The sequence below is a fragment of the Convolutriloba macropyga genome, chromosome 9 (genome assembly GCF_964194025.1).
Source record: "Convolutriloba macropyga chromosome 9, txConMacr16.3, whole genome shotgun sequence".
Lineage (NCBI taxonomy): Eukaryota > Metazoa > Xenacoelomorpha > Acoela > Convolutidae > Convolutriloba > Convolutriloba macropyga.
Window position 1 is genome coordinate 65,713,463 of NC_134476.1, and position 22,940 is coordinate 65,736,402.

The window sequence follows — 22,940 nt, forward strand, 5'->3', positions numbered from 1 at the left end:
CTTACACCAGTTAACTTCTAGTACTTATGCCTACAAAGAAAACTATAGCAAAAACACGCCGAAATCTAGCTAAGAACTCTCTGTCTTACCAACAGAAAGGAGAGACTTCACTTACAAAATTAATTTCAAAAAGAAGCTCTAAGAAAGTACAAAATTCAAGCGGTATATATACTCCCCAAAAGTAAATAAAAGAGATATAATCAAGTCCAATTTTTTTTAAATAATTAATCTCATGCGAAAAGTCCCAAAAAATACCATGGATAAAACAAGTTCAACCCCAATTTAGTAAGTAATCTCTAATATGAGCTGAGAAATCTTAAGTTTCATCAAAGGTTATGAATCCGTTCAGTTCAGACAAAGTCAGAATTGTCAGTACTTATCAAAATCAATATATGTTGAATAAACCGCCTCTAAAGTCCTAACTTACTTAGCCATTATTCTTTCAATCTAATTTAATTCAAAACTTCTGAGAAATAACCCAAGGTTAGTACTTTGCCATAATTTCTTAAGTTTTCTTAAATTTCTTAAGAAAGCTTAAGTTAGAAATTCCATTTCTACACCACCCACTTGGACTTAACTATTCTCCTGAATATTTATAATTACATAGTTAAACGATTTACATCAGTAAATAGAAATGTAAAACAAATTTATAGAAAAAGAACTTATAAAAAGTTTAGTTAGTCCTTGGTCTGAGTATTCACAAACAGTTGCAAGTTCTTTTGTTTTGATGCTTTCGAGGAGAGACAACACTGCACACGAATCGTTTCTATCTTGCGCATCCCTAACTGTAGTGGCCTTCTTGACCACACCGCTGGCATACTACCCGGGACCTCGTTTGAACTTGTTGGCCTCCAACAATTGCCTGTTGTCCCTGCATCAAGTTTTCAAGAGCCCATCTCATTTTCTGTTGCCCAGAGAGGACCAATTGAATTAAACGGAAGTGAAATTCGGGACTGAATGCTGCCTCGAGAACCTCCATCTCCGTTTGTGTGGCGGCATCTCTGGTATTTTGTTTACCAATCGTCGCAGTAGTGCTCCAAGCATCATCATCATCGTCCCGCATTGTTACCGGCTGAGGCTGTGTTGCACTATTGATTCCCAGGTCAATAGCTAAGCCCACCGTAATAGTATACCCCACAAATGGCTCTTTACGAAGTTCACTCCTCAGGCTCTCCACTTGTAGCCCGTTGATGAAAATCCAGTGGGCCAGACGATCCAACTCTTGGTCCGTTTTTGCTAGATTTTCTCGATAGGATTTTTGGTAAACCCTGTCCGCCCACTTTGTGATACTCTCGCCAACTTTTTGTTTGAGACCAAGTTCCTCTTGTGATGACATTTCTCAGTGAAGTTGAAGTCACTTTGGTTCTAGTACAACGAAGCAAGGTAATTAAAGATCGCAATTTTTTTAAAGCCTTATTTATATGCTTAGAACTTTCACGTTATCACATATAGACAACTTTCACATTTTCCTTAAATCATGTGCTTTAAATCATACTTCAAATTCTGATAATCCCTCTGTGGTCGCCAATGTAGAATTTAAATTTCAGCTAAGGTGGTTCGGGGCCTTAGCCTCTAAATTCCAACAAGTTTTGAAAATAATTCCTAAGTTTAGTTTTTCTCTAAGTTAGCCCTCTAGGCGACTTTAATTCTCTTAAAGACCTTCTGCCCAAACTAACTTATAAAGGAAAACGGGCACACTTCTATACTTAGCAAAAGTTAACTTACACCCGTTAACTTCTAGTACTTATGCCTACTAAGAAAACTATAACAAAAACACGCTGAAATCTAGCTATGAACTCTCTGTCTTACCAACAGAAAGGAGAGACTTCACTTACAAAATTAATTTCAAAAAGAAGCTCTAAGAAAGTACAAAATTCAAGCGGTATATATACTCCCCAAAAGTAAATAAAAGAGATATAATCAAATCCGATTTTTTTAAATAGTTTAATCTCATGCGAAAAGTCCCAAAAAATCCCATGGTTAAAACAAGTTCATCCCCAATTTAGTAAGTAACCTCTAATATGAGCTGAGAAATCTTAAGTTTCATCAAAGGTTATGAATCCGTTCAGTTCATACAAAGTCAGAATTGTCAGTACTTATCAGAATCAATATTTGTTGAATAAACCGCCTCTAAAGTCCTAACTTACTTAGCCATTATTCTTTCAATCTAATTTAATTCGAAACTTCTGAGAAATAACCCAAGGTTAGTACTTTGCCATAATTTCTTAAGTTTTCTTAAATTTCTTAAGAAAGCTTAAGTTAGAAATTCCATTTTTACATCAAATGATAATATTCAAATTTGTTATGACTCAGATTTTCGAGTAAATTCACTAAGTGAAAGTACCTGGTTTGCGGAGTAATGCGAAAATTAAAATGAATTATCAAAAGATGTGTGATTTTTGAAGTTTTTTTCAGAGTTGCTTTACATTATATATATTTTTTCAACTGTAAACGTGAATTTCCGTCTCAATAACTATTTCTCTTTCTTTTCGAGTTTTTGACACTGTTTCAGTGTAAATGTTCTCTGTTTCAGTCAAATTGACACTGTATCAGTGTAACTGTTCTCTGTTTCAGTCAAAGCGACGCTCATCCCAATAGAGAACAGAGTAGTCTCAGAGACTGAACAGTTCAGTGTCCAGTGTACAGTCATAGAAGCAGAGCCCCCTGTTACTAAATTCACGTGGACACTCAACACTCTACCCATATACACTGGAGAGGTAACGTAGAAAAGTAGTCACAGTTTAATAATGTTAAATGTTCAATTTTGTTGATTGTTTGTTTGTTTGTTTGTTTGTTACTGTTAGCGTTTGAATCAGAGTTTTGTCAAAACCTAACATTTTTTTGAAAAAATCTAAATTGTGAAGCGTTCTGACAGAGATAAGGACCCTAAGATTTGCTAACAGATCAATTTCACTCGAAAGTTTCGTATTTATTTTTGCATGCAACTGGAAGCTTAATAAAGCAAAAGAATTCCAATTATTTGAATTTTTACAATTTGATCACACACTGGTCGGATGAAAAAATATTGAGACTGACAAACAATGTTTGATCATCAGAAATGGTTTTACAAAATCACAATGATTTAAAATGCATTGTAAAAAATGCATTAGTTTATTCAATTAATTAAATAGGTCAATAAAAGTTATTAAAAGAATGAAATAAATCATTTAATAGTCTCAAATCAATTTTTTAAAGGTTGATGTTCATTATTTTGAAAAAAAAAACATCTTAGAATGTATGTCTAAATTCATTAAATAATATCACGCCAATCTGTGTACTCAGATACAAATGAGCGTTAAAATAATTTTCTCGTCAACCTAATAATTGAAATTTTTTGTATTTTCGTTTCTTTACTCTGTGCAATCATTAAGAAGCTGTGAATGATAGTAATACTTTTTTTCTGAACAGTAGGAAATAGTTTGCAAATAAATTTGCTGGGTTTTAAATCACGTTAAAGAAATTGAGTTTCGAACTCTTAAAATTTTTGTTTTCTCAATTAAACCTGCAACGATACAAGTTACAATAAACATCTTCATCTTTAAAATTTTTATTAGATGTAGTTTTGATTAAGCAAAGATTTTGTTCGGAAAACGCCTAATTTATTAAATTATATAAACCTTCATTCTAAAAAGGTTAAGGTCATATGAAACATTTGGATGCTTAAAACTCTGAAAGTTAGATCACGACTAATACATTATGAAAGAATGCTACCGGAAATACGGATTGTGTAAAACTTTATTTATATCCTAACGATACTGCGATTATCAAGGCAACCATAAACTTCAAGAAATTAACTCGTTTTATTTTTTTTGATTGGCTAGTAAAGCTTTGAGATCTGTTATTTAAGCTTGAAAATCAGTTTTGCGAAAGTTAGTTAACACTTCTTTCTTTTTTTGATAAAAAAATTATGCTTTTTAAAATATCGCATTTTTTCAGCTTTTAATTGATTTAAACTAATAATCTAAATACATGGAGTTGTCAATCACCGGAAGGCTAGTAGTTGGAAAGTTTCCTCTTGCGAGACAATCTGAAAACTGGTTTTTGATTTGTGTAACGGCTGCTCTCCTTGTGTTTCACAAAGAAAGTTTTACACCGCCCAGTTCGTTCTGAGTGGTTACAAAATCTGTCCGGATACTTCGTTTATGCAGTTCGCTTTTGTAACTGTATATCCGCTCTGCTGTACTTACCGTTGCATTAACTATTTTAGTTCGTAACTATTCGCTGATCTTAGTTTTTCAACTATCAATTTGAACTGGATTGCTACAGATCACACAATACGGGATCTCTTTATGTATACCAGTTCAATCCGATAGAAAAAACAAATCGAAGACAAAGATATATGTCTAAGATCTGTTTGTGCAAAAATATTTAAATTTAAACTTAAGTTGGCTTTTGCTATTTGTACTCACAAGTTGAGAATACCAGAAGTTGGGGTTGTAACAGTTGAATTTCAGCTCCAATAATTCGTTGATGCAAGACACAGTAACAGAATTTACTGCTCAAGAATAATATTTTGAATACAAGACACAGTAACAATTTACTGCTCAGGAATATTTCTAGTTCAAGACACAGTAACACTTTATTTACTGCTCAAGACAATTTGTTTTGCAATATTTTGCTGAGTTATACTTTCAGCCGTTTTCTGCGGCTACTACGTTGAGTTCTGTGTGTTGCTTTTTGTTATTTCCCCCTTTTCTCTTTTTTCTCACGTGACAAACTGTAACTAGAACTAGAACTATAACTATAACTATTAAATGACTAAGACATCAGAAAGTGTTTTGTTTCTATTTTCCCCGCCTATGCAAGCTTGTTATTCCTTAAGCTCAGCTCCAACATCGCCGGCCCTGTTTTCCTTCCTGAAAACATCATCGTCAGTTGGAAGTACTGGAGCGAGCTTCACTACGGGCCTCTTGTAGTATCCATCTTTTGTTCGGATTTTCGCTGATCGAATCAATCCGTCGGAACCTTCAAATATTTCGGTTATTCGACCCAGATTGTAATATCCACGTTTGTCACTGTCTTCCACTAACCACACAAGATCACCCTGCTGAAGACTTCTTTCCGTTGTGGTCTGCCATTTCTTTCGACTACTCAACGTCGGCAAGTATTCTTTACGGAATCTGTCCCAGATGAGGTCTGCGTAAGCTTGTGTTTGTCGGAAGAGCTTTCTATGATCAACAAATTGCTCTGCACCTGATAGATACGGTAAACAAAGGTTCTTGTTGCCAAGTAGGAAGTGGTTTGGAGTAATAGCTTCTAAATCGGTAGCATCAGAACTGACTTGTGTCAGCGGTCTAGCATTCAGCGTCTGTTCAACAAGACACATCGTGGTTGACAGAACGTCCTCCGTGACTGATCGATTGCCCAGCACTGCGTACATTGCCTTCTTGCAACTCCTAACCAGTCTTTCCCACACTCCTCCAAAGTGTGGTGCTGCAGGTGGGTTGAACTTCCATCTGATACCTTGTTGAATTAGATGTTCTTCAATTCGCACCTTGTTCCATGCTGCTATATACTCTGCCAGTTCTTTTTCAGCTCCAACGAAGTTTGTCCCGTTATCGCTAATCATTTTGACCGGTTTGCCTCTTCGTGCAATGAATCGCATAATTGCGTTCAGACAACTATCAGTGTCTAGTCTTGGTGCAATCTCTATATGTACCGCACGCACAGTAAGGCATGTGAATAGACAGCACCATCGCTTTTCGTTTCTTCGACCAATCTTTACTGTGAATGGTCCGAAATAGTCTACGCCTACATTCGAGAACACTGTCGATGCGACTAATCGTTCTTCAGGTAGTTCTGCCATTACTGGTGCCATTGTTTGGGCTTTTCCCTTTCGACATCTAATGCATTTGTTTTTGATCGATCTCAAAGCATTTCGTATGCCTAGGATCCAGAATTTTTGCTGGACTATGTTTCTGACATGTTCAGTACCTTCGTGGTGATTATTCTTATGTTCATTTTGCAAGAATAATTCAACTACATGGTGCTTCCAATGTAACAGTATTGGATGCTTGGTTTCGAAGCTCAGATGACTTTTACCTATTCTGCCTTGAGCACGAATAAGTCCTTGCTGGTCTATGAATGGTGAAAACTGGAGGATTTTGCTGTTTTTTGGAATTTCCCTTTCAGCCTTGAGAGATTTCATCTCTTCAGTAAACTGTTCTTGCTGCAGTAGTCTGAAGATGCTTGCTTGTGCATCCTCTCTTTCTTCAACACTTAGTGTTTTTGTTGCCGGTTTGTGTTTTTTGAATACACGCTGTATGTATGCCATTGTATTTACTAGTCGATTGTAATTGCTGAATCGTTCCCACTGAATCATCGGCTTCTTTTCTTCAACCTTTGCTGAGAAGACCATTTCGTCGCTTTGTTCGTCTGAAGCAAATGTTAAATTCAACTGTTCAGGCCATTCGTTCTTTCGTTGCTTCAACCAGGCCGGCCCAGTGAGCCATTCGCTTCTCTTGAGTTCGTCAACATTGATTGCTCGTGTCCCGATGTCAGCTGGATTGTTAATACCACTCACATGATTCCACTGTGAAACATTAGTTGTATCCAAAATCTCAGCCACTCTGTTTGCAACAAACACCTGTTGCTTACGGTGAGAGCTATGAATCCATTGCAGAACAGTAGTGGAGTCTGACCAAAAGTTGCAACTTTGAATCTTCGATTCGTGTTCCTTCACTATCTGTTCTTTAAGTCTCACCGCCATCACTGCTGCTTGTAGTTCTAAGCGTGGTATGGAAAGGTGTCGCATCGGTGCGACTCTGCACTTTCCGATTACAAATGCTAAGTCTGCTGAGTATTCTTTGGGCTTTGAACGTAGGTAAGCCACTGCGCACATTGTGTCTTCAGATGCGTCGGCAAACACATGAAGTTCCCATTTGTCCTTGGATGTGCTGAAGTATCTTCTATCAATGCTGGTTTCTGCTACTTCTGGAAGCTGCGCCTTCCACTTCAGAAACTCTTCTTCTTCTTTAGGTTCTACTGAGTTGTCCCAATGTTGTCCATTTTTGCTCCAGATGCTCTTCAGGAGTCGTCTCATATGGACACTGAATGGTGCAAACGGTCCAAGAGGATCAAACACTGAAGAAACTAGGGATAAGATCTTCCTTTGGGTGATTGGGGTCTCCACTTCTTTGCTTGTACCTCTACAAACCTGTAGACTATCATCGGTGATCGTCCACTGAAGCCCAAGCACTGATGACCCTTCCTGGCTGGGTTCTACTTCAACCTGCTTTGTTTTGCTGATTGATCTTAAGTCCTCTGGGATTGCGTTGGTTACCAAGTCGCTGTTGGTGATCCACTTCTTCAGTTCAAATCCATGTTTTGAGAGAAGAGGTTGCAGTTGTTTGAAAACTTTGATTGCTTCTTCAGGTGTTTCGACTGACTTGATGAAATCGTCCATGTAGAAGTTGTTTTGGATTGCTTTTGCTGCAATTGGGAACTCGTCCTCGTTATCAATCGCTACTCGCTTCAGAGCGTAGTTGGCACATGTTGGTGAACTCTTTGCTCCGAAAACATGACGTTGATACTCGTAAATTTGCACAGGTTCGTTCATTGTTGGTCTCCACAAGAATCTCAAGCAGCTTTTATCCCGTTCAGGAACTTGCACTTGCAGAAACATTGATTCAATATCTGCGGTTACGGCAATTGGTCCTTCTCGAAATCTGAATATTGTTCCGATCAACCCGTGTAGTAGATCGGGTCCGGCTAACAGCTTGTCATTTAGGCATACGTCCTTGTATTTTGCTGCAGCGTTGCAAACACGGCGAACTTTACCTTGTTTGTTGGGGTTTAGTACTGGATGGTGTGGCAAATACCATTCTCTTCCGAAAGTGCCTTTGACTTCCGATTTACCAAGGATCTTCACAAATCCCTTTTCAACATCTGTATCAATTGACTGTTGATACAATTCTTTTAACTTTGGTTCTCGTTGGAATCTTCGTTCCAGTGAGTAGAGCTGACCAAGGGCTGAGCCGTAGTTGTTTGGAAGACTGGGTTCTGGTTCATTCCAGAGCATGCCCACTTCGTACCGCTCGCCTGTAAACTTTGTCGTGCTCTCTAGGAATTTCTGAGCCTGCTGCTCTTTCTTTGATTGACTTACAACATTTATTTTGGAAGCATAGGTTTCTATGTCCCACCATGATTGGATATTTTCTGCCACTTTCACATCTTCTGTGAAGGCGAAATGACAAACATTTTGACTTTTCTTGCCTGTCATGGGACCACTGACTACCCATCCTAATTCTGTTAGGACGGCGAAAGGCTCACTTCGTGTTCCAATCTTATAGTCCAATGGACGTTGAATTTCGTAGGCATCTTGTCCAAGTATGATGCCTACTTCCATCAGGTTGAATGTTCTGTTAGTGAGAACATTAAGGTGTCTGAATTTGTTCTTCAGTTCCTTGTAGTCATATGTTGTGTTTCCTAACGATATTGATGGGTGTGCAAACGCTTCAATTGAATGCACCTTTGAATGTAGTCCCTTTATTGTGATAGGAACCTTCTCTGTCCTCAAATCTTGCGTCCCATGTATGCCAGCTATGTTTAAGGTAACGTCCGTGCCTTTGGCTTGTAGTTGATCCTTGACACTCTGATCGATGAATGATACTGTAGACCCACTATCGAGGAAAGCGTAGGTAGTCAACCTGTTACTACCACTCTGAACCGATACAGGAACTATTTGAAGAAAACTAGTAACTTGGTTACTCTGGTTGATTGTTGCTGCGCTTACGTTAACTGCGTGACTACCCTCGTCCATTTGGTTTTCTGAGTGTAGCAGTCTGTTGTGCCTTTTGGTACATCCATTTATACCGCACGGGTGGACTTTACAATCTTTGATTGCATGCCCTTTCCCCAGACATCCATAACATAAACGTTCTTTTCTCACTGCTGCATAGCGATCGGTGACAGTCATATTCTTAAATATTGGACAGTTCCATATTTTATGAGTGCCATCCGCTGGTGGGCAGTTGTTGTTTTGCATTTGCTTGGTTTCTTGCAGGTTTGAACTTGCACTGAAGTTCGATGTCTTCGAGAATTGTTTTTCTCTATTTGCGTTGCGTCGGTCTTCTTCTTTGCGTTCCCCTTTAAACGCTGAAAACCCTTCATGCACGAATGCCAATCGTGATAGCCATTTTTCAAACATGATAAGGTCAGGCCAGTCCTCGTCTTTGTCATCGACGTAGAACCACCATTTTTTTTTAGAACTTGAGGTAGCTTATCAACTGCCATGTACAATGTCGAACTTGATTGCAAATCACCAATATGTTTGAACTCTTTAAGCACGTTCACGAAGTTAGATACAATAACAGAAAAATTAATCAGGCTGGTTGAATCATGAGGTTTCACTTGATTAGCTTTTCGTAGGCTCTCGAGCTGGGCATCTATAATTACATGCGGTCTTCCAAATTCTCTTTCTAAAATGTTCCAGGCAGCACTATAAAACTGTCCAGAATAGCCCATTCCCGAGATTGCAGATTTTGCTTTGCCTGTTAGCAGAGTCTTCAAATGGCTTATTTTTTCTGAGTCGGGAATCGTGCGTTTATCTACTGTTGCCATGAACATGCTAGACCACTCAGGCCACTCCAGTGGGTTTCCGTCAAAATTGTTCAAACTCAATTTTGGTAAACTACTGCTTGAATGTCCAGTGTTGTAGTGCCTTCCAGCTATCGGCGATATATCCCGCCCTTCAACACTTACTGAGCGTTCGCGAGAGTTTGGGTACCATGGGTAATGCCTCTGCTTTTTCCGTTCAGGGCTGACGTCAAAGCGAGCTCTTGGTCGAATTGGCGTTCGCGTGTCGTTCATCGAATTCGCCCACTCCGAGACATCTCTCCCTTTTGGGGTCCAATTGAAAGGTGACTTGTCACGCGCCTTAGTCGATTGAGAACGTAAGTCATCTTTCTCCAATGCGGTTCTTTGCAATTGGCGCTCTAGTTCTCGCTCTTTTTCCCGAAGCTGATGTTGCATCTCTAGTTCTTTCATTTGCATTTCTAGATCCAACCTCTTTCGATCAAATTGTGCTCGTTCGATTTGCAACTTTGCTTCAAATTCAATTTCAAATTCCTTCATTCGTTCTTCAACCCGACGTTTCACTGAAGATGTTTCCGAAGCGTTCTCTGTATCCTGGTTGATTGTCCGTGTAACCGTATTCGTCGTTGCATTGCTTGTGTTACCATGGTTTTGGTTAAACTCTGGAATTCCAACGTTTTGTGCTAACTGCTGCACATTATTCGCAGGTGGTTGCTCTTCATTAGCATGAAGAGTTGACTGGCTTTGCTGGCTTGACATGTTTGTCTCTCCGTGGATATACGGCAACCACTCTGAGTTCAAATATTGAAAGTATTTTTCTCTCTCAAGTTTGCGTTTTAAAGAAATATCTGGGTCTCGGAGAGTCTCAGCTTTCTTATTCACAAGTTTTTGAATGCTGTCGTCCAACTGCAGTATCTGCTGATAAAGAGTCTTGAGCTTGCTTGGTCGACCTCGATTATCAATGAGCTCAAAACCTTCCTCCTGTTTCTCAATCCACTTGTTTCGCAAGTTGTTGATCTGTCGATCCAAAACGCTTTGACTCTGTGACGGAGTCACTTCTTGTGTACTTCGGGACTGCAGCTTGAATCTCTACAGCTCCTTTATTTGTTTGCTTTAATTAAGCCTTGCTATTTAACTTCTAATGCACTTTGCCTAACTGGCTTGGCGTCGTTTAATTGCCTGTTGAGTTTTGTTCTCGTTCGTCGATGACTTCGTCACTTCGACTGTGGGGTTGGACAGCAGTTTATTCCACTGTCCGGGTCGGCGGACCAAATGTAACGGCTGCTCTCCTTGTGTTTCACAAAGAAAGTTTTACACCGCCCAGTTCGTTCTGAGTGGTTACAAAATCTGTCCGGATACTTCGTTTATGCAGTTCGCTTTTGTAACTGTATATCCGCTCTGCTGTACTTACCGTTGCATTAACTATTTTAGTTCGTAACTATTCGCTGATCTTAGTTTTTCAACTATCAATTTGAACTGGATTGCTACAGATCACACAATACGGGATCTCTTTATGTATACCAGTTCAATCCGATAGAAAAAACAAATCGAAGACAAAGATATATGTCTAAGATCTGTTTGTGCAAAAATATTTAAATTTAAACTTAAGTTGGCTTTTGCTATTTGTACTCACAAGTTGAGAATACCAGAAGTTGGGGTTGTAACAGTTGAATTTCAGCTCCAATAATTCGTTGATGCAAGACACAGTAACAGAATTTACTGCTCAAGAATAATATTTTGAATACAAGACACAGTAACAATTTACTGCTCAGGAATATTTCTAGTTCAAGACACAGTAACACTTTATTTACTGCTCAAGACAATTTGTTTTGCAATATTTTGCTGAGTTATACTTTCAGCCGTTTTCTGCGGCTACTACGTTGAGTTCTGTGTGTTGCTTTTTGTTATTTCCCCCTTTTCTCTTTTTTCTCACGTGACAAACTGTAACTAGAACTAGAACTATAACTATAACTATTAAATGACTAAGACATCAGAAAGTGTTTTGTTTCTATTTTCCCCGCCTATGCAAGCTTGTTATTCCTTAAGCTCAGCTCCAACAATTTGGGAAGACGTTATGAGAAAAATTGCTTGACCCAAATCCTTAAAAATCTCACATTTTACATCTTGCGATATGGAATGCGCGAACAGTCCAATTTTCAGAAGTTCAAACCTTTTAAAAATTAGGCTTGCTTTACATTTGCTGCGAACTTTGTTCAACATTTTTTTTATCAACAAAAAGTTTTCTTTTCTTTAAAATTGTTTTTTTTGGATCTCTATTTTTGTTTTTTTTTGTCAAATCGCAAGAATGTTCTGCACAATTATCTTAAGTTGCCTTAGTGCTTTAGTTCTTTACTATTACAAGTTTCTGCTACAAGTTCGCTTCTCTGTACCTAATTTTAGAGTGTGTTCACCCCTTTTTATAGATTTCCAATTGTGTACCAGGTAAACTATATTACTCCAAAAACTGTTTTAAATCTTCGATTTGTGAACTCTTTTTTTATAATCGAATTTTTCAAAAAAAGACATTCAAAAAGCCAGAATTTCAGTCCGTATTCTCTTTATGGACACAAAATTTACCTTTCAAATAAAGTTTTCTCTTTTTGAGAGTAAAAATACGCATTCAATTCTAAAAGCGAATTCATGATTTTTCTCTTTCACTGTTGGCTTCTGTTTTTATCTCAACAATTCTCAACTATTCCTAAGCAAAAAAGGTGGTTAAAATAGTTTCCTTAATGACGTGTACACTTTTCCGCAAACACTGTTTGGAACTGGAAGTTATTTCGGACAATGTGAAATATTTCCTTTTATTTTGCTTCTGTTTCAACTTAATGTTGCATGAAGTAATTTTGAACAGGATGTTTTCACGCTGTCAGCTTGTTTATTTTTCAACCTACTGAGAATTAGGAAAGTCAGCAATTAAAAAATTGATGTTATCTCGTTTTTCTAAGTAACTAGGTTTTGAATCATGAATTAAGACATCTAATATTGAGTTCGCCTTAAATTTCGAAAAAGTGAGCTTTACAAATGCATCAAATTAATTACTAGACTATCAAAAAAAACTTCAATCAAGCTTGCTTTCACTTCAATATATAATCATTTCGTCGAGAAAGCTCATGTTTCATTTATTATTCTTAATTTAATGGATTTCTGCTTCAATCACACTATGTCAAAAAAATGAGGAATCATAAAATTTAATCAAATTTTGAAGAAGTTCAAACTATACTACTTTTTATCATAAAATCGCATCAATAATTTGATAAAAATTGACAAATATTTGAATATTCAAGTTTGATCAACTGGATATTAGAGTTAATTCGTGACAATGTCAATCTATTCATGTGATTAACAATCAGCTTCACCTGTGTTTGATTAGATGTAAACAAGTAAACAAACAAAACGGCTTCATTACACCGCTCGATGAACGAGTAAATTGATGTTCATGTCTTTCATTTCGAGACTTAAGTTTTCTCAGAAATTCTGTGAACTTATTGTACTAGTTTAGAAGTCTGAGTCAGAATCTAATCGAAAGTTAAATGTGAATATTAATAGTTGAATTTACTCGTGAAATACGAGACAAGAATCTTCTCAGAGGTATGGCGGTGTTATGGTTGCTCTTTATTATTTAATTGCTCTCAAACAAAGTTGAAAACAACTATTTTTTTGAAACTCCTGCTGGTCTTTTTATGCCATTTTTTGTAGCACCGATTTTTCGTTCAAATGAGAAGTTTCGCAACTTTCTGTCCCGAGAAACGAGATAAACTGAAGCCCGCGGGGGCATTAAGTCGCTGAGCAGTTGTTTGTTAATAACTTTTTATTCTCTATATATACGATTCTATTAAACTGCTCAGGATAGGCATAACTTCCAATCCAACCCTGCCACCAACCCCCCCCCCCCCCCCCCCCCATCCAACCTATGTCCGCCACTCCACCCCCCCCCCCCCCATACCGATCAAAGTCTGAGGTGTAAGCGCAAATTTACGGCGTGGAGGGCAATTTCCGCTTCTATGCCCCCCCGCCCTGACCCAAATGAAATTAGGCTCGCTAAGTCGTTTGAGAGCAATCCGTCTGACGTTAGTCTGTGATGTTTGTTAGTTTATAACTATGTTATAAATCACGATTACTAACCCATGTATGTGTGTTTATTTCAGGAGATGCAAAACTCGACAGAAAGGAGGCTAGACAAACAGGTCAGGAACGAAACAGATGAAAGCTTATGAAATATTTTATAATTATTATGACTTGGTTTCCATTGGAAGTTATACGTTTATGAAAATGTAATTACTGGGATATCACCATGAACAAGAAAACAAACTTGCGAGCTAATAAATTGGGAATTTTGCACATTAGTCGAGTTCAAAAGATTATCTTGCAAAATAATGAACCATTTTTTAACAAGACCAGCCATAAAAGAAGTAGAATGAGCCAGCCATAAACAAAAAGCGAGGAGTATTCATTTACAGACATTTGTATTTACATCGTTAGTAAGAGTTCATAAGACCACAGAAATCAGAGTGGAGAATGTGTGCGGTTATGAAAGTTAAGTTTTAAAGAGCTCAACAAAGTAGACGGCTCTTTGCTCCAAACTTTGATAGGAAATGCAACCCTCAGGGAAACCTTCATAAAAAATTAGAAAAGAATTTGGCTCGACTGGAAAGTTTGAAAATTCCGTCAAAGTTGTATCAGAAGCTCATTTGTTATTCTCGAAAGTGAAATTTGCTGAAATTCATTTAGTAATCAAAACTACTATATTTTTTGAGCAATAATAAGAGTTGTTTGAGAGGACTGTTTATGGGACCTTACAAACTGATTGAATAAACGAACAGCATTTTTTTGTCAGGTCTTTTTTACTTATATATATATATATATATATATAATATATATATATATATATATATATCAGTTATTAAAATTCCTACTATAATTACTTTTCATTGATAAAGTCTGTGTGTGTGAGAGAGAAAGAGAAAAAGGATAGAGAGAGAGATCGAGAAAAGAGAGAGAGAGAGAGAGAGAGAGAGAGAGAGAGAAATGATATAGAGAGAGAAAAAAAGAGAAAGAGAGAAATAGAGAACGGATAGAGAGCGAGAGAGAGCGAGCGAGCGAGCGAGCGAGAGAGAGAGAGAGAGAGAGAGAGAGAGAGAGAGAAAGAGAGAAGAGAGAGAAAGGATATATATATATATATATATATATATATATATATATATAGAGAGAGAGAGAGAGAGAGAGAGAGGGATAGAGACTATGCGAGTATGTGAGAGAATGAGTGAGAACTGGGTGAGTCACTGAATGAGTGAGAAAGTGAGTAACTGATAGAGGGAACAGTTTTCAAACAAAAACGAAAAAGATTGATCAGTCGGATTCCTTTGAGTTTTCAATATCAGTTTCTTTTTGTAACCTGTTGAAATAACGTATGACACTGATTGGACTACTTTTTGGAATTGGTCTGAAACGTGGACCTTAATTTTTTGCACTATCTTGGCTGTCACATTTTTTTTCGAAGCCTGAATATCCGTCAACGTTATATCCTCAAGACAACTGCTTGAAATATTCAATTGCATTTCGTTTAGATTTCATAGTATTAATCGAATGAAGCGGTGAAGATGACTTTTTTGTTTCCTTTTTTAAAAATTTATTGTAATAAATGAGGTTAAATACAATTGCAATCACTATCATTGTTTGCACTTCTCTCAATTCAGTCAATCGAAATTTAAATGGGGAGTGGAATTTTAGGAGCTCATAAGACCACAGAAATCAGAGTGGAAAAACTGCGCGGTTATGAAAGTTAAACTTTTAGGAGCTCAACAAAGTGGACGGCTGCTTGCTCTATAACTTTGGTAGGGAACCTAACTCTGATGGAAAACTTCATAAAAACAATTTAGAAGAGAGTCTGGCTTTAATGGAAAATTTGGAAAAACACCTCAATGTTGTATCAGAATCTATTTGCGATTATTGAAAGTGAATTTACCTGAAATTCCTTTAGTAATCAATCAAAATTATTATGTTTTTCTAAGCAATAATAAGAGTTTTTTTGAGAAAATGTAATCGTGGAACTGTTTATAGGGTCTTAAGAACTGATTGAATAAACCAACAGATTTTCCTTTGTCAGTTTATTTTTATAATGTATATATATTATATACATACAAATATATAATTATTTTGTTTATAATAGTGTGTGTGTGTGAGAGTGAGAATGGATAGAGAGAGAGAGAGAGAGAGAGAGAGAGAGAGAGAGAGCAACTGTGCGAGTGAGTGAGCGAGTGAGTGAAGATTGAGTGATTGAGTGGGGGAGCGAGTGAGCGAGTTAGTGAGTGAGAGAGAGAGAAACAAAAAAGCTTTCAAACAAAAAAGAAAAAGGATTGATCGATCGTGTTCCTTTGAGTTCTTAATATCAGTTTCTTTTCGATAGCCTATTGAAATAACGTATGGCACTGAATGCTAACCTTTTTTTTGAATTGATCTGAAATATAGACCCTAATTTTTTGCACTATCTTGGCTGTCACAAAATTTTTGCAGCCTTGCTATCCATCAACGTTATTTGCTCAAGACAACTGTGCGAAATTTTCAATTGCATTTTTTAAGACTTCATAGTAATAGCAAACAATTTTGAAACGTTTTAATTAACGTTTAAAATGAGGACCCCTAATGCGCAAAACTTCTTCAATTTTTTTTGCCCAGTTTTGCTGGATTTTATTAGCAAAGCCTCAAAAAGCTCAAAGCATTTTTGTTTTATTGTGTCTGGTTCATCAATTTTTAACCTGACAAAAGTACTTTTTTTGACCCTTAAGCATAGGAGCGGATTATTTTTCACCGACATTTTAAGGAAAAGATTGTTTGTTTCCTAACACTCTGGACAATTACTGTGTCTCACATTAGGAATTTTTTAGTATTTTTTTTGGGATGGGGGCACTAGGTAATATTACTCTTGGCGTGATTTGTTTTTTTTAGTTATATAAATTAATCTTCATCTTATTACGAATGTTTCTAATAAGCTTAACAAAGTTGCGTATGCTAACGATAGCGTGTCTCACAAATGTGAAACGTCTCAAAAACTCGCCGGACAAGTTCAAAGGTCGAAGTTCAAATTTAAAACATGTAAATAAAAAGATGAACAAGAGATAAAGAGAAAATACTGGCATTAAAATGACCAAATTTATGCTCAATTCCATGTTTTTTTTTTTACTTTTTTGAGCGTACCATTATTTCTATTTTGTGGGACCGACTATAAAAGCATTTTTGGCAATGGACAGAACGATTAAGGCGTTTTATTTGTGAAAATTAATTCAAATAAGCAATCGCTGTCAAAGTTTATGTGTCAGGACATGTCTCATTGCCATCAACAAAAACAGGTAAAAACTGTTTGGATCTATTCTTTTTTGGTTTTTCTTTCAATCTTAGTGGGTATAAAAATTTTGCATTTTCAAAGGCGCGTCGATTTTTAATGTGCAGCTTGCTATAAAACAGCACGTAATTTGTACCTGAGATCATAAATGGCAATGTGGGAGGGATCTGAAGAGAGAGAATAGATCCGAATTTTCGAAAGAGTTAATTTATCTTTTCCATGTGGCGTGTTGTTTTACCCTCTGGAATAGTTGGCAAGATTTATTTCCTCCGCTGCTCTTTTTGTCTGTCACGTCGCATTTGCAAAAAGCTTAGCAGCGCAGCCTTTAGTCAATGATATCAATTTTTAAATTTTTTTTAATCAATTATGTTAATTTTTTAAAATAAATTATAGTTAATTTTAATTTGTGTTGATGAGCCAGCTACCTAAAAAGCTTATGCATACTAATTGGTCTCCCGGGTCGAGGAACAATCCGAAAAATACGGATAAGTGGTGAAAGTTGTTTTTTTTTACCGCAAATTTCGTACATAATTTTTCGGTGACTCAGAAAACTTCACCACAATTCACAGCTAAAATATGTATTTTCACCGTTTGCTACAAATTACCAAAATTAGAAACTAAACTTCTCTAGTGCACATTAATGCTTAAAAGTACACTAGAAAAGATCGTTTTCTAATTTTTTTATACAAAAAAAGTGAGTTGGAAGTAAATTTCTCACAGAATCTCACCAAAATGAGACAAATCGTCTCAAGCTGAAACAGCTGCCGTATGTACCCCACATAATAAAGCTGTTACCTGTAAACTACCCTACTTTTTTCTCACTTTTCCCCTCCTTTTCAGTACAAAGACAGTGTGTTTGGAGTGCAGACGTGGATGGGTCCACACCCCAAGAGGTTTTCCTCCACCCTCTGGTTCTCCAAACTGGACAGGGTAACATCAGCAGGAGTGTATGCATGCCATGCTCATAATAAAGTGGGAGTCACAACTGAGGAATTCAGAGTTGACGTGCAGTGTTAGTTTACATTACTTAATCTTTGCTCCCCCGTACCTAACTCTAATTCGAAATCAGTACTGAATCAAAGTCAAATTCATGTACATTTTCCACTGAATTTGACTGATTCAGGGCTTATTCAGTGATTCATTCTGAACTATTTTCTGATTCAGTTTTATTATTTTTTAGTTTAATTAAAAATGGTCTAAAAGTACAAAAATTCACAGGTATTTATAATCGCTATCAGTATGAAAATTTACAGAACCGTCTAGATTTAGATAAACTGAAGATAATGATGATAATTTATACCTTAAGTATGAACAAGTTTTTGACAGAATTTTACTTTGATTCAGATAAATTCAGAAGTCACTCCACAGTTGATTCTGAAATTCTTCTGAATCAGTAGTAAAACTTCTGAATCAGTATTGATTGTCACTGAACCTTAGGTACGGGTCATGACTGTACAGTATCCCAAGCAATGACTCATAGTAAATCAGTACTGATCAGAGAACTCTCAGAATCTGTAAATCTAATGTGCATACTCTGATGTCGCTTTTTATTCCTTATTAAAATTTTTTTTGTACTGCTGGGAATGAAAATAAAAACAAAAATAATTGATTCACTTCGAAATGAACTCGGATAGTTTGACTTTGAGTGATTTCAAACCCAAATCTTAATTACAATGGGGAGGGAGTATACTCGCCGCTTAAATGGGAGTATACAAAGTGAGTTTAGCTTTGATGTTCTAAAGATAAAAGGAATAGAATTTAATTTTTTTTTTATAAAAACAGTTGGGGTGGTACAATATAAATAAGGATTTAAGCAAGATTGATATCATATGTTAAAACTAGTTAACAAACAAAACAACTGCTGGTAACTTCAACGAGAAGAACTGGTTAACAACTGTTGAACAAATGCTTGGTGATAGCTATAAAACTGGGTGATTGAAGAACGGAATATCAACTACTAACTGAAATAGACTGAAACTGAACTGTGCTGTACTGATTGATATAAAAATTGGCTTCCTATATATAGTCAGCAATGTGGGAATTAATTTCCCATTTAAAAAGTGGGATAAAACATCCCTTTTTAGTTTTGGAAAAAAAGTTCCCATTTTCCCATTTTCAGTACATTCAACCGGCGACTTAGCAGGTTTTGTTGTAACCGGCTGGATATACAAGGTTAGATAGAAATTTATATATAAAAATTTACAAACATGTTTAAAAACAAAATTAAGAATAAGAGATTTTAGTTTTGGTTTCCTTCGAGTTGATTTATTTTGTTTTGCAAAAATTTAATTCGATTCATCAGGTTTGCGTTCTTCTTCTTCTCTCGTAAGAAGTTTTGCTCAAGTCCTAGTGTGTATGTATCTCGCTCGTTGTTGAGGTCTGCTGTTATAAACTGGTAAGGGACTGTTAAGTTCTGTCTGTCGAGTGCTATGTTCTTTAGGCGATATGTCTTTAATTTCGAGTTATAAGACTGAACCTTATAAATGTTTCCCTCTGGTAATATTCTGTATTGTAGGCCCCAGTCAAAATTTGGGTGTCCTCTGAATTGCCTATTCCTTGTTCTTTCTTCGTTGAATTTCTGCTTTTCTAATCGTTGACTCATGCTAAGGATTCGTGGTTGTATAGGGCAAATTGTAGCTGTGGGCTTCAAGTTTGTAGCTGTCGGAGCAATCGTTACTTCTGTTAAATCTAATTTTTTTCTCCTCTCCCGGTATTGATATTTTGCATACTCTTCCCTGGTGTAGTTTGTACTGGTTGTTGCTCTGGTGGTTCTTGTTGCTGGCCCATTAGTTCCTCGAAGGTGTCGGGGAGAATGAAGTCGTCTAGATCCGGCATGTCGTCGTCACCTTCGTATCCTAAATTCTAAAAATAAAAACAACATAAGTGTGTATTATGGATAAGATATTTATTTTCTATATATATATATAACAAACTAATTATTTGTGTTTTTATTAATAGTCGTACATATCTTTTAAAGTCATTAGTGCTTTTAGACGGGAGAAGTTGGATTATCTCCATTTTCTTCTATTGCAGCATTGTTTTCATGTCTCTCATTTCTAATTGCACTATATAATGGGTGCGGAATATGTGGATATAAATTAAAATGTGTTTCTTTCATTTCAGTTACTAAATGCTCAGCATCATCTGGCTGTTTCTCATTGGTTGGCTCATTTTTGAAGATAGAAGTCATAATAGAAGTGAACAGAATATTATAAGTGGCAAATAAGATGATTTTGCCAAAATTAACAGAAGCTCCAGTTATTTTATGTAATTGTAGGGCTTTTACAATTGTTACAACAATTTGAATAATAAATTTCAAGAAAAGAAAAGCGGCAAAATAAATTCCGCATTGCTCTAAGATAAATTGTGTATAACCGAACTTTTCTATATAGCGGTTATCAAAGAAATTAGGAGAAGTAAAAGAGTCTAAGTAGACTGTTCTCATTGGATAGTTAAGATAAGTTCTATCTTCACTTTTAAAATTATCTTGAGAAACAACAAGTTCTTTAGAGAAAGTTTGTATAGCGTCTTTCATTTCATTATTGAATTTAATTCCGCGCCAAAATTTCTGTAATTCTTGATCAGTAAATAAATATATTTCATCACTATCCTGGAATTTGTATTTAGTTAATCTTTGTGGAGCAATATTAGGCTCAAAAACAGAGGGTCCTTTGACTCTAGTTATACCCGGTGTTAATTCAACCCAGGAGTTATCATCTTCAATTTTTAATTGAAACAAATTATCGTGTTTATCTACACACGATCGGTCTTCAGCGCTAGTGTATGTCTTTCTAGTAATTGGATCAACGAAATGTATTTTATTTTGATACATTATTGGAATTCTATTATAACATTTCTCCATAATTTGTAAGGGTGAGAAATACTGTGGGCAATGATATAGCCATGCAACCTTATCATTCGTCTCTAAGAACATTGAGCGATTATTTGTTAGTAAGAATCCAGCCATACGTGGATTACTATGCGAATAGACTAAATTTGTTCTCTTTATAGCACGTTCTAACTCACAATCGGTTTTTATCGTTTGTAAATCTAAAAGCTGTAGTCTTCTTATATTAGTATATTCGTAATAGTCAAATTTCGTTCCCATATGGGCTTCATAATTTATTCCTGAGTGCAGATCAATATTTGGCTCTCCATTTATATATGAAGTTCGTTTTACAAGCAATTTGCCTCTTGTGCTATTTATATAAGTATTTTTTACAACATTTGAAATTGGTTTTTTTTGCCTTTCCTGTATCCATATCGAATCCTTCTTCATAATGTATATATAATGAGCTATAAGGAGTAGGATAAACTATTTTGTTTGAGTCGCAAATTGATTGTGGATTATTATAAATCTGAAAAATAAAAGTATTTCATGGCCCTTTAAATGGTTGCGCACGTCTAATAACAGCTTCTGTTGTTTCAGGTTCAGTTTCATATTCTCTTACTATATAATATTTTCTATCTATTTGTATCATTTTTACTGGAGCTGTGTGTAATTCTTCTATTATACAATTTTCTCTATTTTCCCATGTATATGCATAAGGATCAGTTGATCCACTGTCACCGCCATTTTTGTTTAGGCTACAAGGCAGGGGAATATTATAGTGGTTATTTACCGTTCCATCTTCTAAATTTACTAGTAATTTAATACCTTGCATATACGTAAGTATCGTGGTAGATCCATCCTGTTTCTGTGCACTCATTACTGTATTTATCAATAACGCCCTTATTTATAACTGTTTTTTTCTTTACATTTTTTGTAAATGGAACTTTGTGAGTGTTAATAGTCGCGGACCCTGTTTTCTTAGCTTCGAGACATTGCTCGGCTGTTAATTTAATATCTGAGCTAATAGTTGCTTGTGTAACGGATAAACCACTATCGTCAAAAGTATCACAATACCACTTTAGGCGTTGATGTGTAGCTTTACACATAGTTGCTTCTAATTTAGTCTTATAATTGCGCTGCATAATAGTAGCAGTTGCCTCGCTTACTTTTATTTTCTCAGTATCGATATCGCATGGAGCCATTTTGTTTAATGAGTACATGTTATTAGAATCCATTTTAGAACAATCAAAGTGTCCAACTTTTACTTTCTCTAGAGTATTTTTAAATTCGGAGTCTGCGTTGGCTCCATTTATTGAGAGTAGTGTGGAAATTATTAGAGGTACAATTACAGGTACTCTCATATTGAAAGGGTAGAAAATTGAACAAAGAAGAATTATAAATTTACTTACTTCAATTATTTCGTCCAACACTTCTGGATCGGGCTCGGGGAACTGAAAGCTGGTTAGCTCAACTGTTTCTTGCTCTGAATTCATCTTAATATTCAATTATGTTAGTGAAGGTATGAATGCTTGAAGGGATTTTAAATTCGAAGTTGAATTTTAAGGCAGCGAATAGACTTGATGTGTCTTTTACTAGAAAAGTCTCGTGGTTAAATCGGAAAAGAGGAAAGTAGCGTAAATAACGCTTAGGTCGTTAGCAGGAAAGAAAGTGGATTTCAATTTGGCTAGTTTGTCGTTGATCCTAATATGCATTTAATCGTTGACAGAGAGAGATGAAGAAGGAAGAATGATTGTTGGCGTTTTTGCTTCCCTATTTATAGTGTAGAAAATGGGCTGTTTCATCTCACTTTTAGAAATATGTCTCAAATATTCCCATTTTTAGTGGCGGTTTCTTTCTTTTTATTGGCTGGGAAGATATTCCCATTTTTTAAACCAGTTTGTGCAATTTCATCGGTTTTCATAGTTTGGGAATATTTATCCCATTTTTCTATTCAAGTTTTCATTTTTTATTGGTTTTTAGAATTTGGAGTTTCTATTCTCCTTTTATTTATAAATGCTAGAATTTGATTGGCTAATAATAAAATCATTTTGTTCTGTAAGGATTTTTGTGTGTATTAAAATTTTTATTTCTTTTTTTCCTTTAAAGCGTCCCATGGAATAGGATCATTAAATATTTTTGTAGCAACTGCTTGTCTACCTGACCTTCTGGGTTCAGTAGTATATAATTTTTAATTTACTGATTTATTAGCCAGTGGGGTTGTAGGTTGTGTAGTAA

At 36.1% G+C, this 22,940-nt stretch overlaps 1 protein-coding gene across 1 annotated transcript in view; it reads left to right on the forward strand.

The window, feature by feature from the left end:
- The window catches only part of LOC142346291 (neural cell adhesion molecule 1-like), a 98,307-nt gene that overhangs the window by 49,241 nt on the left and 26,126 nt on the right, over nucleotides 1–22,940 (forward strand). The window contains exons 9-11 of the mRNA XM_075398806.1: nucleotides 2,575–2,717; nucleotides 13,683–13,721; nucleotides 17,714–17,885. Coding sequence (XP_075254921.1) covers nucleotides 2,575–2,717; nucleotides 13,683–13,721; nucleotides 17,714–17,885 — 354 coding nt within the window. The remainder of the gene's footprint in view (nucleotides 1–2,574; nucleotides 2,718–13,682; nucleotides 13,722–17,713; nucleotides 17,886–22,940) is intronic.